At 42.3% G+C, this 13,183-nt stretch overlaps 1 protein-coding gene across 1 annotated transcript in view; it reads left to right on the top strand.

The window, feature by feature from the left end:
* Window positions 1-12,328, top strand: part of LOC114050030 (uncharacterized protein C1orf198-like) — a 50,457-nt gene extending 38,129 nt beyond the window's left edge. Inside the window, 2 exon segments of the mRNA XM_027871557.1 lie at window positions 552-1,094; window positions 8,868-12,328. Coding sequence (XP_027727358.1) covers window positions 552-1,094; window positions 8,868-8,924 — 600 coding nt within the window. The 3' untranslated portion in view covers window positions 8,925-12,328.
* Window positions 12,329-13,183: the final 855 nt, after the last annotated feature.

Below are 13,183 nucleotides of genomic sequence, written 5' to 3' on the forward strand. Positions count from 1 at the left end.
TCCTATTAGACCCTCTCCTTTTTCCTGAGAAGAGCAAGATATATTTCACTATCTGTTTTCTGGGCTCATTACTGGTTATGTTTGCTTTTTTTTTTTTTTAAAGTAATGTTATCTTGTAATATACATCTCATATCCATTATGGCAGACTTCGGAATAGCTACCAGGGGAGGTGGTAGAGCAAGACCATGCAGAGGGTAAATATGCTGATTATTAAAATGAATTTTATTAATGGGCTATCTTCATAGTCATCTCTGGAAATTCCCCCCCTTACCCTGGAATTGAATCTTCCCTTATAACACAGAAAAATAGTTGAGCTATAACACCCAATACAGTGACTTTATCTGACAAAGTAGACAACATTTTGCCGTAGGAGACCTTCATCATGTTGCTGAGAGGAACAAGGTATAGAGAAGACATTGACCAGGACAGTGAAGGAAAAATTGAGGGAGGGCGTGGCATGAATGGTGGATTAATAAATCTGTTGTTCTTACTGACAAGGTTTCATTGTATTTTGTTTTTGTTTTTCTCCTTTTCCATGTTTCTTTTCTTAGAGTCAGATGGATTTCAGCATTGCCTCTTTGTCCATCCAAGAGCCAAGTGGCACAACCCAGAATGAACCGAGGCAACTGTCCAAAGTCCCTCAGGGTGCCCAGGCCACCAAATCCTCTCAGGGAAACAAAACATCAAGCATGGATGGCCTAGGGTCCATCTGGAAGGAGGAGGAATCGTCTTTCTGGAAGATAAATGCAGAGCGCTCCCGAGTGGAAGGACAAGAGTCGGATTTCCAGTCTCTGACCCCTAGCCAGATCAAGTCCATGGAGAAAGGGGAAAAGGTCCCCGCAGGCCATTACCGGCAAGAATCAGTCCCAAAGGACAGAGAGGTGGCCAAAGGGGAAAGACCCAGTGGCCCTTGGCAAGAGAAATTTACTTTCTCCACCCTGAGTGCTGAGAAGGAAAAGGCCCGGTCTGGCCAGTCTTCAGTCAGCTTGCTGGATGATGGCTTCCTCTCTGAGTCTGTGGTGAAGCTGTCCTCATCGGGCACCAAAATGGAGGAGACGGAAGATGCTTTAATCTCAGAGTCCAAGCCCACACAGGTTAGATGGTCTCCCCCACTTTCTCTTGCTTCACCCGTTTCGCACAAAGAGGAGCTAACCATTGACATGCACACGTACAAACACATACATATACACATCTGTTCTGTTTTGCCCCCCGATTTTACCACTAGCCAAATATAGCAGGGTTAACTGTGTGGTCCCTTCTCATCCATGGGCCTGCATGTCTGTGAAATGGGCATTCCCAATGTCATGCCATGCCTGTTTCCTGAGGAGGTTTTGAGTAGAACATTGGGTAAGGAGAGGGGTAATCTATTGATGTGGAAGCAGAGGAGGTCGGTAAATATTTTGAGAGCACAGCTCCGTGCTAGACACTAAAGAGAGACCATGGGGCTGCAGGTGTTCAATCAATGATGCGCCCTGAAGAGGAGGCAGAGGGAATGGAGGCAAACGTTTAGTTTTATGCAATGTATGTTGTGGTGAATTGAATTAAGCATTTGTTGTGAGCAGCATGGTAGAAGTGGGGACATCAGGCTGAAATAAGAATGTTATCATTAATCTATGGGATTTCGATACCTCAAGGGAGTCTTCCGGGATTGGTTAACTCGTTATTCCAGAGTAAGGGGAGGGAGAGGGAAGGATTCCTTTCACTGAAGGGAAGAGAAGCACAGGAAGGACTTGGGAGAATGAGATGGTCCTACAGGGGAAGGAAGCAAGAGGAAAGACAACCAAGGATCACTGCTTTTGGATTATTTGCTCTGCGTGTGTGTATGTGTCTGTGTGTGTGTGTGTAGACTGTTTTTTGCCAGTTGGGTTGCATTTCTTAAGAAGTTAGAGCTCTAAACGGAGGAGGCTAGAACTGTGATAATGTTGGAAGCTTGAGTTCTGCAGCAGCTGTCCTAGCCTTCCTTGTTTGTTTTGTGTTCCACTTTGTAAGGGGCATTGTTCTGCAAGGAACAAAGTTGGGTGTGGTCCCTTCTGTGAAATCTCTACTGAGAAGGGACTTCTCTGCACAAAACACTTTCAGCAGTCACCTCAGTCAGAATTTTCTTTCTACAACATTGAGCTAAGTGAAGAGCTCCTAAGGACCATAGCAGTCATTCTTTTTCTTCATTTAGCATTTTTTTTTAGAATATGTCCGTGATTTCCTTTACAGAATCTCCCCATTGGAAGGGTCCTCAGGGGTTATCTGGTCCACCCTGTATCTCAATAAGAATCCTTCCTGCTACATACTTGACAAGCAGCCATCCAACCCATGCTTAAAGACTTTTAGTGAAAGACTGGAGGTCCATTACCTCCTGCGGCAGCCCATTCCACCTTGGGGTAGATCTTATTCTTAGCAAGTATTCTCTTACATTAGAGTTACTCCACATAACTTCTACTCAGTTACCAGTTGTATCCTCCGGAGTAAGGCAGAAAAAGTCTGATCCCTTTTCCTTTCCTCCATTTTTTTTTTTTGGTGGCGAGTCTGGGTCTCCCTATCTTACTTAGACTGAGATCACAGTGGCCACTCCCTACCCCACTGCCAATTTGGCACTGAAATTTTGACCTGCTCTGTTCTTCACATTGGCCAGTTTACTTTTCGGTAGGCAGCCTAGTGGCCCCCATTCCCAGGGGCTCACCATACTAGTTCTGACCTGGTGCCAACACCCTTTAACTTTAGCCCTGCTGTAGCTCAGAGCTCAAGAGTTCAAGAGATCCATGACTTTCAGCCTGCCCTATAGCAGAGATAGCAGGCATGCCCCGCTCCCCAGCTGATCTCTTTTCTATATAACAACCCTTTAGATGCTTGAAGACAGCTATCCTGCCCCAGAATCTTCTCTATTCTAAACAAAACACTCTCAGTCCTTTCCACTCATTCCCATGACCTGGAGACCCTTTGCCTTCCTGGTCACCTTTTCCTGAATGTTCTCTAGTTTATCAATATCCTTCCTAAAATGTGACAGGTATAACTGGACACAATATCCTAGATGTGGTCTGACTAAGGCAGAGTCAATGGGGCTATTACTCTTTCTCTGGACTATTATTCCAACCTAGGATTACATTTGTTTTTCTTTTGGCTATAGCATCATACTGTTGATTATCACTGTACTTGGGATATCTGGTCCTGGAAAGTAGAAAAGGGATAGGAAGTTGAAAACCTGCTTAACTGGAAACTGAAGAGGAATGATAGTCATGTTCCTAAATCTGGGCATTTCTTGAAGTCCCAGAGTTGCCAGAGGTGGTAGTCAGACCGTTTCCTTCTGTGTTGTGCTCCTCAGTAACTGCCAGGTTGAAAAAGCCACATGAAAGCCATGGTTGTTCTTTGGTTCTCCATCATGGAATCACGTGGCAACCAGGGTGAGGGTGGTTGGTCTAGGGGCAGAGCCCAGTATGCTATTCCTGGCTGTCCCCACTGTTAATTTGCTGGGTGACTTGGAGACGGGTCTTATCGTCCCTACATAGGTTGTCAATAGAGCTGCCAGTGCTCTTGGCCATCAGGGTCAAGTGCTCAGGGTTCCTTTGGGAAAACAACAAAACAAAACACTGACTTGACTGTGTGTTGCTTCTGTTTTCCTATGAGGTCTCTTCTGTTCTCAGTTTATCATATAACCTTCTGGTTGGCACAACCTCCAAATCTGTAATTCTCTTCTCCTGACTACTACTTCCTTCTGAGTCAACAAGGTAGAGAAATGGCTCATAAAATGCCCTCTAGAACATACTTTATAGGTGGGCATCCATTTCCACTGATGGGGATCTCATCCCTTCATTAGGCAACTCATTCTAGTTTTTGACAGACCTGATTCTATCAGCCAGTCAATCAGTAAGCATTTGTTTAGTGTTTACTGTGTGCCAGGCATTATGCTAAGCACTGGGCATACAAAGAAAGACAAAAGAAAGTCCCTGCCCTTGAGGAGCGCATAATATAATGGGGGAGGAAAAAAGTTCTTCCTTCCATTGAGCCAAATGTGACTTCTATTCATTTGTCCTGGTTCTGCCTTCTGCATGTAATTTCTCTGCCTTATAAGAACCTTATAAATATTTGAAGACAACTATCATGTGCCCCTTCTTACCTCCTCCACTCATGTCTTCTCTTCTATAAACTATCTATAATAATACCCATAAACTATTAATATCTATATAACTTCAGTAACTATAGTTAATACAGTAACTCCTCATATCATATGATTTCCAGACTTCTCACTTTCCTGGTGACCCTCCTCTGGACACAGTCTCATTTCTCATTGTCCCTCTAAAAATGTAATCTCAAGAGCCAAACATAATACTCCAGATAGGATCTGACCCACGCAGCAGCAGCCAAGTACAGAGTACAGTGGGACCGTTAAATTCAGTCAGTTCAGCAGACATCAAGTACCTGCCATACGTAATGCACTGTGCCTAGACCACGCTAAAATCTCGCCTCCTTTCCTCTGGATACAAAACTTTTATCTGCGTAGCTTCGGATGATGTCAGTCTTTTTGGTGGCCACATTCGATTCATTAAGTACTTACTGTTTGTCAGGCACTGTTCTAGGTATTGTTCAAATATCCATCTTACAGGTGGAAAGGGTCCTGGACTTATAGTCATGGGAACTGAGCTTGGATCTCAGCTCTGCCCTTTACTCCTACGTGGCTTTGGGTTAGGCATGTAACTTTTCAGGGTTCCAGTGTCCTCTCTGTGAAGTGATGGGGTTGGACTCGATGACCTCTCAGATCTCTTTCAGCTCTAGTTCTGTGACTGTGTATATCGACATCTTCATGTTTAAGGGCAGGGGTTAGGCTTCAAAGGAAGATTGTCTCAGGGGGTGAACTTTTCAAAAAGTTGTGGGAAGAATGATCTGGGGACTCAAACCGAGACTTTGGGCTCCCACCCTAGAATGAGTGCCAATATGCCACATTGCCTCCTACTAAGTCAGTGAGCATTTAGTCAGTCAACAGGCATTTATTAAGTGTCTACTCAACTTCTGTGCTAAGTACTGAGGATACAAAGAAAGGCAAAAGACAGCCCCTGCCCCCAAGGATCTCACTATCTAATGGGGGAGTTGATGGGCAAATAAAAATGTATGGAAGGAGCTATGGACAAGATAAATGGGAAACTGTCAACTGAGGGAAGGCAACAGAATTAAGAGGGATTCTAGACTTCCTATAGAAGGTGAGATTTTAGATAGGACTTGAAAGAAACCTCGAGACAGAGATGAAGAGGGAGAGTTTGCACACATGGGGAATCCCTGGAGCCTGGAAATGGAGTGTTTGAGGGACAGCCAGGAGTCCAGTGTCACTGAATTGAAGAGTATGTGTTGGGGAGTAAGGTGTAAGAAAACTGGAAAGATAGAAGGGAATAGGAAATGAAGGGCTTTGAATTCCAAACAGAGCATTTTGTTTTTGATCCTGGAGGTGATAGGGAGCCACTGGAGTTTATTGAGTAGGGGAGCAACACGGTTGGACCTGCACTTTAGGAAAATCACTTTGGCAGCTGAACGGAAGATGGACTGGAGTGGGCAGAGACTGGTGGTAGGCTATTGTAATATCCAGGCACGAGGTGGTGAGGGCCTGCTCCAGGGTGGTGACAGTGTCAGAGGAATTATACATCAGGTGTTTTTTGAAAGAAGTTTTGATGGTGAAATCTAATGGCCTTGGTAACCAATTCTATATGGGGGTGAGATATAGTGAGAAGTTGAGGGTGATACCCAGATTGTGAGGCTGGGGGACTGGGAGGATCATCACCCACTGCCCTCAGTAGTGAGAGGGAAGTTTGGAAAAGAGGAGGGTTTGGGGGGAAAGATAACGAATTCAGTTTTGGACGTGTTGAGTTTAACTGGACATCTAGTTCAAGATGTCTGAAATGTTATCTTTGGTTTTGGCCTATTCTTAGCCTGCCAAGATTTCTTTGAATCCTGATTCTGTCATCTGCTGTTTCCTTCCCAGCTTTACTATGTTGAAACATTTAAAAAATATTTCCACTTCAAATGGTTTAATTTTTTAAAAATGGTACTTAAAGGTAATAAATTATCTGAAAAATTCACTTCCACGGAACTCTTAACTCATTCCCAAGAATACTAGATCAGTGGAGTGTTGCCACCATCTGTATGCTGGGGACAGTGGGATAATTACATTGGATAGAGTGAAATTTCATGAAGTAGGTGGGAGAAAGCAATATTACAAAGGAGGGAAGGAACTTGGGTTAGTAGAGCTAAGGGGGTGAGAAGGGCACTCAGTTTGGTGAATAGGTTAAGTGACTTGCCCAGGGTCACACAACTAGTGAGTGTCAAAGGCCAGATTTGAACTCCGAAAGAGGAGTCTTCCTGACTTCAAGCCCAGCACTCTGTCCACTGCACCACATAGCTGCCCTATTTCAATGCTATATAAACGTAAATTGAATTGACCCCTGCAGGTGCTCATCTACCAGTATAAATCACAATGCATCCACACCTTCATGAGTTTCCATCGTCAAACATGTTCATTAGATGGGGCCAAGTTTTTAGTAATAATGTCTTCCAAACTAAATTTGGCTGATTTTTGGACTCTAGCCCAGTCCTCAAAGCCTTTCTGGCTTGGTAGGATCTCTCAGAGCTTATGCTGCCACTACCTAAACCTAAAGACTCCAGGGTTCCTCCATGATGAAGCACTGGAGTAAGAAGCATTGGAGTGTGGGTGTAATGCCACTTTGCTAACAATCACATCAGGACTGATAAATCCAACTGAGAGTTGCCTCCCTGAAATTAGTCTGAAATACTGTAGATTTTCCCAACAATACTGTCTTTGTCCAAAATGTCTCTCAAACTCCTCTATTGGAATTGCCTTCAGGATCTGCCACTGTTTCTCTTGACTACCCTCAGTGGTAGCATGAGTCATTTGTAGTAGTCCAGGTAACACCTCCTTGCTTTTGTTCCACTTGGGGGTTTATGGAGCATAACCTGGTAAATGTCACTAATCCTGTTATGTGGATTTTGGATTCATGTTCCCTAACCTCATCTGGGCCCCTACTTGCATGAAGGTCTCTTTATTCTTCATTTCAAAATTCCTCTGTATTTTCAACTCATCCTTTTCTTCTTACTTTCTTAATGAGAAGCCTTCTTTCTGAGGCTTCCTTTGTCGATCTTATCCTTTATCTCTTGTTCTTAGAGCCTTCTCCATCAAACCCCTTGATTACTTCTTCAGTCTCTCCCTTTCTGCCTAGATCTACTCTGTGTACACACACACACACACACCCCCACACCCGTCTTCACCCTAGTCTATCATCCACTTGAACTACTCTTTTAAGAAGTATAGGGAAAAATATCTATGCTGGAGGCTTCCAATTCTTCTTCCCACTCACTCCTTAACACCTTGTCATCTGGCTTTTTGCCCTTACCACTTGGCTGAGACTGTTCCATTCAAGGTCTCCAGTAACCAAATCCAATGATCTTTTTTCAGTCCTCAGCCTACTTGACACCCGAATTTTTGCTCAAGCTGGTTGCTTCCCCTGGAATGCTTTTCACATCATCTTCATCTATTGAAATCCTACCTGTCCTTCATAAAGGGAGTGGCATTTGGATTGGGCCTTGGAGTTTTCCCTGATCTCACCATACGGGAGTGTTTTCTTCCTCTTTTAAATTCTTATAGTATGTCTTTGTGTGTGTCACTTAGCATAATCTGCCATGTGTTATATTTATTTGTGTGCATGTCTTCTCTCCCCTACTGGGTAGAAAAGTCTGTGAGGACAGGAGATGTTCGTTATTTTTCTCTGTTACTACTGTAGCCCCAAGGATAGTACTTTGCATAGAATAGGCACTATGTATTGATTGATTGAAAGAATGAATTGTTGAATGAGAAAGCTAGGTAATAATACTGTATTTGATCAAAAATAAGGTGTAACTAAGAAGTGATGAGAATGATTTTTCTTGTGTGGCTTATGAACTCTCTCTGAAGGCAGATGTAAGAGAATTTCCAGAAATATCTGGAGTGTTGTTAGAATAAGGAACTACTTTGGGGAACAACACTCACTTGGACATATATTGTTTCATTACTCTTTAGTCACATGTAATTTGTGTGAGAGCCCCTTGAGAGTTTCCACTGAGGTGGGAAAGCAATTAAAATGGACAGGCATTTGGAAAGGAAGGAAGCACTCTGGGCAAAATGTGCTTCTCTGCCTGCTGGTCATCCCCACACTTGGTCTTCAGATGCCTGGTGGTTCCAGTTCAAAGTTTTGGAGGGAGTGCCCAGCCCAGCTCCAAAATGTCCCAGGATCATGTTTAGATCTGAAAAAACTTTACAAAAAAACGATAGCAGCTTTGGACCTCTGGGATAGCCTGTATATGCAATTTATTCCTTTAAATTGGGTCCCTTTGTTTCAAGTGAGTTTTCCTTGACCCTAAGGATGCGCTTAGTTTAGAGATTGTCATTTAGCTTCCTTTGAATGATACAAACTTCCCTATCTTTTGCTCCTCCCTTGTGAAGATTACTTGTGCTATCAGAAAGACTGCCTTTAAGATTGTGTGTGTCTGTATGTGTATGTGTGTGATGATTCAACATGTCCTTGTCTTCCTAGTCACTGTTTTATTTATTCTTTCGTTTCCTCTAGACTATGTCTTATATGGATAAACCCAAAGCTGACGTGCTCACAGATGTCATTAGGAAGGAAGGGAGGGAATGCTGGATGCTGGCAGAATCAAGCCAGCCTGTCTTTAATTTTATTTAATTTTCTAGTTCCAAGCACTGGGGTATATTGAGGTCAGGGAGATTCTGAGAAGGAAGCAAGCACTCTCATTTGGGTCATACTAAATGAGAGGCTGTATTTAGAATTTGCTTCACTTGGAAAAAAAAAAGCTCACTTGTCTTTTTTTTTTTTTTCCTACAGCTCAATACAAGTAATGTCATCTTAAAGACGGGATTTGATTTTCTGGACAACTGGTAAAATGAAACAAAACCAAGAACCCCCAAACTCTTTTTTCCCCAAAGTGTTGTGCTGGAGAAGCAGGATAAAGAAAAGGGCAACTTCCTCCCCCCCAGTGTCTTTCAATTTTTCTAGCTTTTGTGAACTTTTTTCTTAATAATTTGAAACTATTCAATGTTGCCTTGTCTAGATGTTACCATTGTTATAAGATCAGGCACTTTTTTTGGGGGGTGATCGATAATGACAGCTTTCAATTTAGAATTTTTAAAAGCCTGCTACAAGCTGATTAAATATTGTAGGGGAATCTTCTGTCTCAAACTTCACCAAATTCTCTTTTCCTCACCTGTATCACTTCCCCCCCCCAGAAAAAATACTTATTTTTGAATATTTCATAGAGAAAAGCTACAAAAGCAGACTGTCTTCTACAGCCTTTTTTTATTTAAGAGATCAACTCTTTTCTTTACAATGGTTTCCTTGGCTAAAAGGCTCTGACATCTCAGCAGCAATCATGTCAAGATTTACCTCTCTAAATAACTCACCAGACACTGCCAAGCTGTGCAGGTGGTCTAGTCCTCAATCAACAATTCTCCCGTTGGTACTGGCCTAGATCCTCCTGTCAGTCCTAGAAACCAGTGCATTGGTACAAGTCAAAGAAAATAAGGTTGTTATCATGCCGCCCTAATACAGATCAATACCATGGATGGCTTCTTTTTTTTTAATTGCATTCTTAAAGTTTTGTATTAGCCTTGTATTATTTCATATCTATTTTAGTAACTGTCTCAGAGCTACACCTTACTTGAGTTTTGTACCAGTTTCTTCTTCAAAGAGCTTTGTTCCTTATGTGTCCCTGGTGATTCCTTATCTAGGTGGGAATGTGGAAACTATGTCAGTCATTATTGGATAAAGGGCTATTCTGATTGGTTGTCCTAGAACCCAGTGGGACACTGGTTGATGAACCAAGTTTCTCTGTTCTAAAAGATTCAAAGACTGCTTACTCCAACAAATAGTCTGCCTTGGCATGTGTTCCTCCCAGAATACACCAGGCATTCCTCCCCACCATCAGCAGAAATGGAGGTGTAATATCACCACTAACCTAGCCATCCTGGAGAACTTTGGGATTCTGATGTGATAGCAAGGGACCTTCCTGGGGCTGAGACTGCCTTCACAGGACTTTCCTTGCTCGCTGTACAACCACTAACTTTTGCTGGAGAACTCCAGTCCTATTCAGTTAGCTTACCACATTAGATATAGCTCCCGTGGAAGGGGAGATACACATAGAGCCTTCTCTGTAAACTGCAACTGTGTTGTTGCCTCTGGCATCTCCCGTCCCCATGCAGGTACTGGGACAAATTCCAATGCAGCACGATTCACACACTGCCTCTCACTGTGTCCTCCTCACCTGAAGCCTTAATTTCCCTGAGCCTTTGCCAGTGAATGCTTGGCTCCAGTATCAGAGCTTGTGCCTGTTAGAATTTGAGGGGGTGTGCAGGGGTAGGATGGGATGGGTGGGTCTTTTTTTGTTTATAGGACTTCATTAAAAGGTTCTCAGAATGTTTTTTTTTTTTTTTTCCCCTCTCTCCAAAGACACATGGCAACTACTTTATTTTTTAAAGGAGAATTTTTGCCAAAGTAGCATCCTGGCCAACTGTTGGGTTGGGCCCAGACAAGGGCTTCAAGTCTGTGAACCACACATGGGCCCCTTGGGGCTTGGCATTTTCAGCTCCTCACTGTGTCAGAGGGGAGGAATACAGCTTGGCAAATACAGGTTCTTTCTGCACTCAAGTATAGTTGATCTTTAAAAGGAAAAAAAATTCTAGCTTTCTGAGTTACAGGGGAAAAAAAGTTCTTAAAATTCCTGAGCCTAGGGTCTTGCTTCTTCAGCCAAGAGTACTTGATAGAGCAGCAGTAAAAGGATGATGTAATTGACCATCTATTGACCATCTGGTCCCATTTTCACAATGGGAGCTCCTCAAAGCCTGGCTGACAACCTAGCCACTCCCATCTCAGCAAGAAACTGAAGCTGGTTTATAATGGCCTAGAGAGTAAACTTCTTTTTTTTAAAAGATTGATTTAAGCTTGCTTTAAATTAAGCTTCTTGGGGCAGAGATCTGAGGGCCCTGATAGATGAATTTACTTTCTTTTGGAGAGATAATTGTTATTTTGTCCAAATCAGCTATTTGGACAAATAGGGGGAGGAGGTGGCTTCTTAAAGCTCTGATATTTAGACATGTTAAATGTCTTCATCTTATCTAGTGTTCAGTCTAGGGCTAGGTTTCTTCTAATTTACAGCGTAGTAAAAATTTCATGCTTAAGAAATTCTCAATAGCACAACCTCTTGAAGTTAATTTTTTTTTTTGATTAAAGGAAACCAGGGAGAGATTATTTCAGTTTTTATTGATTGAGAGGTAGCAAGGTATAGTGTGGAATGGACAGTTAGTTGGCCATGAGCTAACTGTGTGCCTGTCAACAAATTCTTTAACTTCCCAGGGTCTTAGTTTTCATATTTGTAAAATGGGCTCATAATGCTGTTTCTTGCCCACCTTGTAGGGTAGTTATGACCAAAAAAAAAAAAAAGCCCTATACATTGAAGTTCTTTATAAGCAGCAAAAATACTATATACTTGCAAAGCACTATTATTAATTTTTTACCTGCTTTGGAGAAGTATTGTGAAGGAATAATGGAAGGCTCATGGGGAAAATTCCTATGGCTATCTAGTGTTCCCCAGACACATCAAATATCAGGGAATTACGGGAGGCCTCAGGTCATGTCCTTTACTAAAAGATAATATGAATCACTAAGAGATTGTTTTTTTTAATCCTTGGGACTAAACTCCAGCACATAGGGAATGTCTTTATACTTCTCCCATGATAGTCAATGATGCTCCACTCCCAAAGAGAAGAAAATTGAGGCTCAGCTTTGCCGTGTGCTCTTCCCTAGAGTGAGATGTCAAAACAGGCATTTTTATTTAAAACAAACTTTTCCACTGCAGAGTGCACAGCTGGAGTTCCTCCCTGCATTCTTTACCCTTAGGATTCAACTCAAAGATTTCAAGTAATGCTTTAGGGGACAGCATCTTTTTAATTTCCCTCAAGCAGGATGGAAAGCTGTGATTCTTCTTAGAATGGCATGGTTTCCCTGTCTTCTTTTCCCTTCCCCCCACCATTGCCCCACTGAAGGTTTCTCCCTTTGGAATTCTGGCAGTCCTAGACACATTGGGAGCAGCTGGTAGAGCATGAGGCAGCCTTGTCAGTCACCCCAGCCGGCTTTCCAGCCTCCGTCCTGACAGCACAACCTAAGGCTTTGTGTGTGGTTGGATGCTTTTCCCTTTCTTTGATACGCATTTTCAAAAAGACAAATTCTTACTGACAACTTGTACTTGGTCATGTTTTATAATAATAACCTTTAATAAAGTCGTTTTAAATAGATTATATGTGTACATGTGTATGTTCTTCACCTCCATCTTTATGGAAATGCTCTAGGAGCCCATTTTGGAATTTCAGTCCTCAAAGAAGAGGAAAGGTTTAGCACTAATAAAAATATTCTTGAATCTTCCCTGGGAAACATTCTTCATGCAGTTAGTTACAAGACTGGTCATTTGGGTGGTTGTGTGTATGGTCAAGGGAGAAGTATGACCAACAAATAACACTATATACACAGCAGGAAAGAACAGGCTCTGTCTTATGTGACGTACAGTCCTTCAGGGAAAATCTCTTCCCTGCTGAAAGTCCTGGACAAAATGGATCATTGTATTTTGATGTGACCCAACACATGAAATGCTGTTTCCCATTTAGATCTCTGGATTAGTCTACTTCAAGTTGATCTTCAATGAAAAAAAAATACAAACCACCTACATAAGTCTTGTTTCATTTGTTAATAGTGCTAGTGGTAAATGGCTAGTTACCTAATAAGGAGTGGTATTTCTATATTCCCACCCTCTAGGTCAAACAGTTGTTGTATTGTTGTTTTTTAATAAATAAACCTGAATGTATTAAAGTGCAGTGGAATTCTTTCCATTGGACTTGGAGCCAGGAAGATTTGGGTTCAAATCCTACCTCAAATACTTACTAGCTGCGTGATCCAAATCACTTGATCTTTCTGGGCCTCAGTTTCCTCATCTGTAGAATGAGGCTGTCCATATGATCCAATGACTGTCTAGCATCAAACTTATGGATACTGCAACTGATGGCCTCTCTGTAGAATCTTCCTCATTTGGTAATTCAGCAAACACTTATGTATGCACTTATGTGCATCTCACTGTACCAAGTGATGGAGATTTGCCA

The sequence above is a fragment of the Vombatus ursinus genome, unplaced genomic scaffold (assembly GCF_900497805.2).
Source record: "Vombatus ursinus unplaced genomic scaffold, bare-nosed wombat genome assembly UNPS02014798.1, whole genome shotgun sequence".
Lineage (NCBI taxonomy): Eukaryota > Metazoa > Chordata > Mammalia > Diprotodontia > Vombatidae > Vombatus > Vombatus ursinus.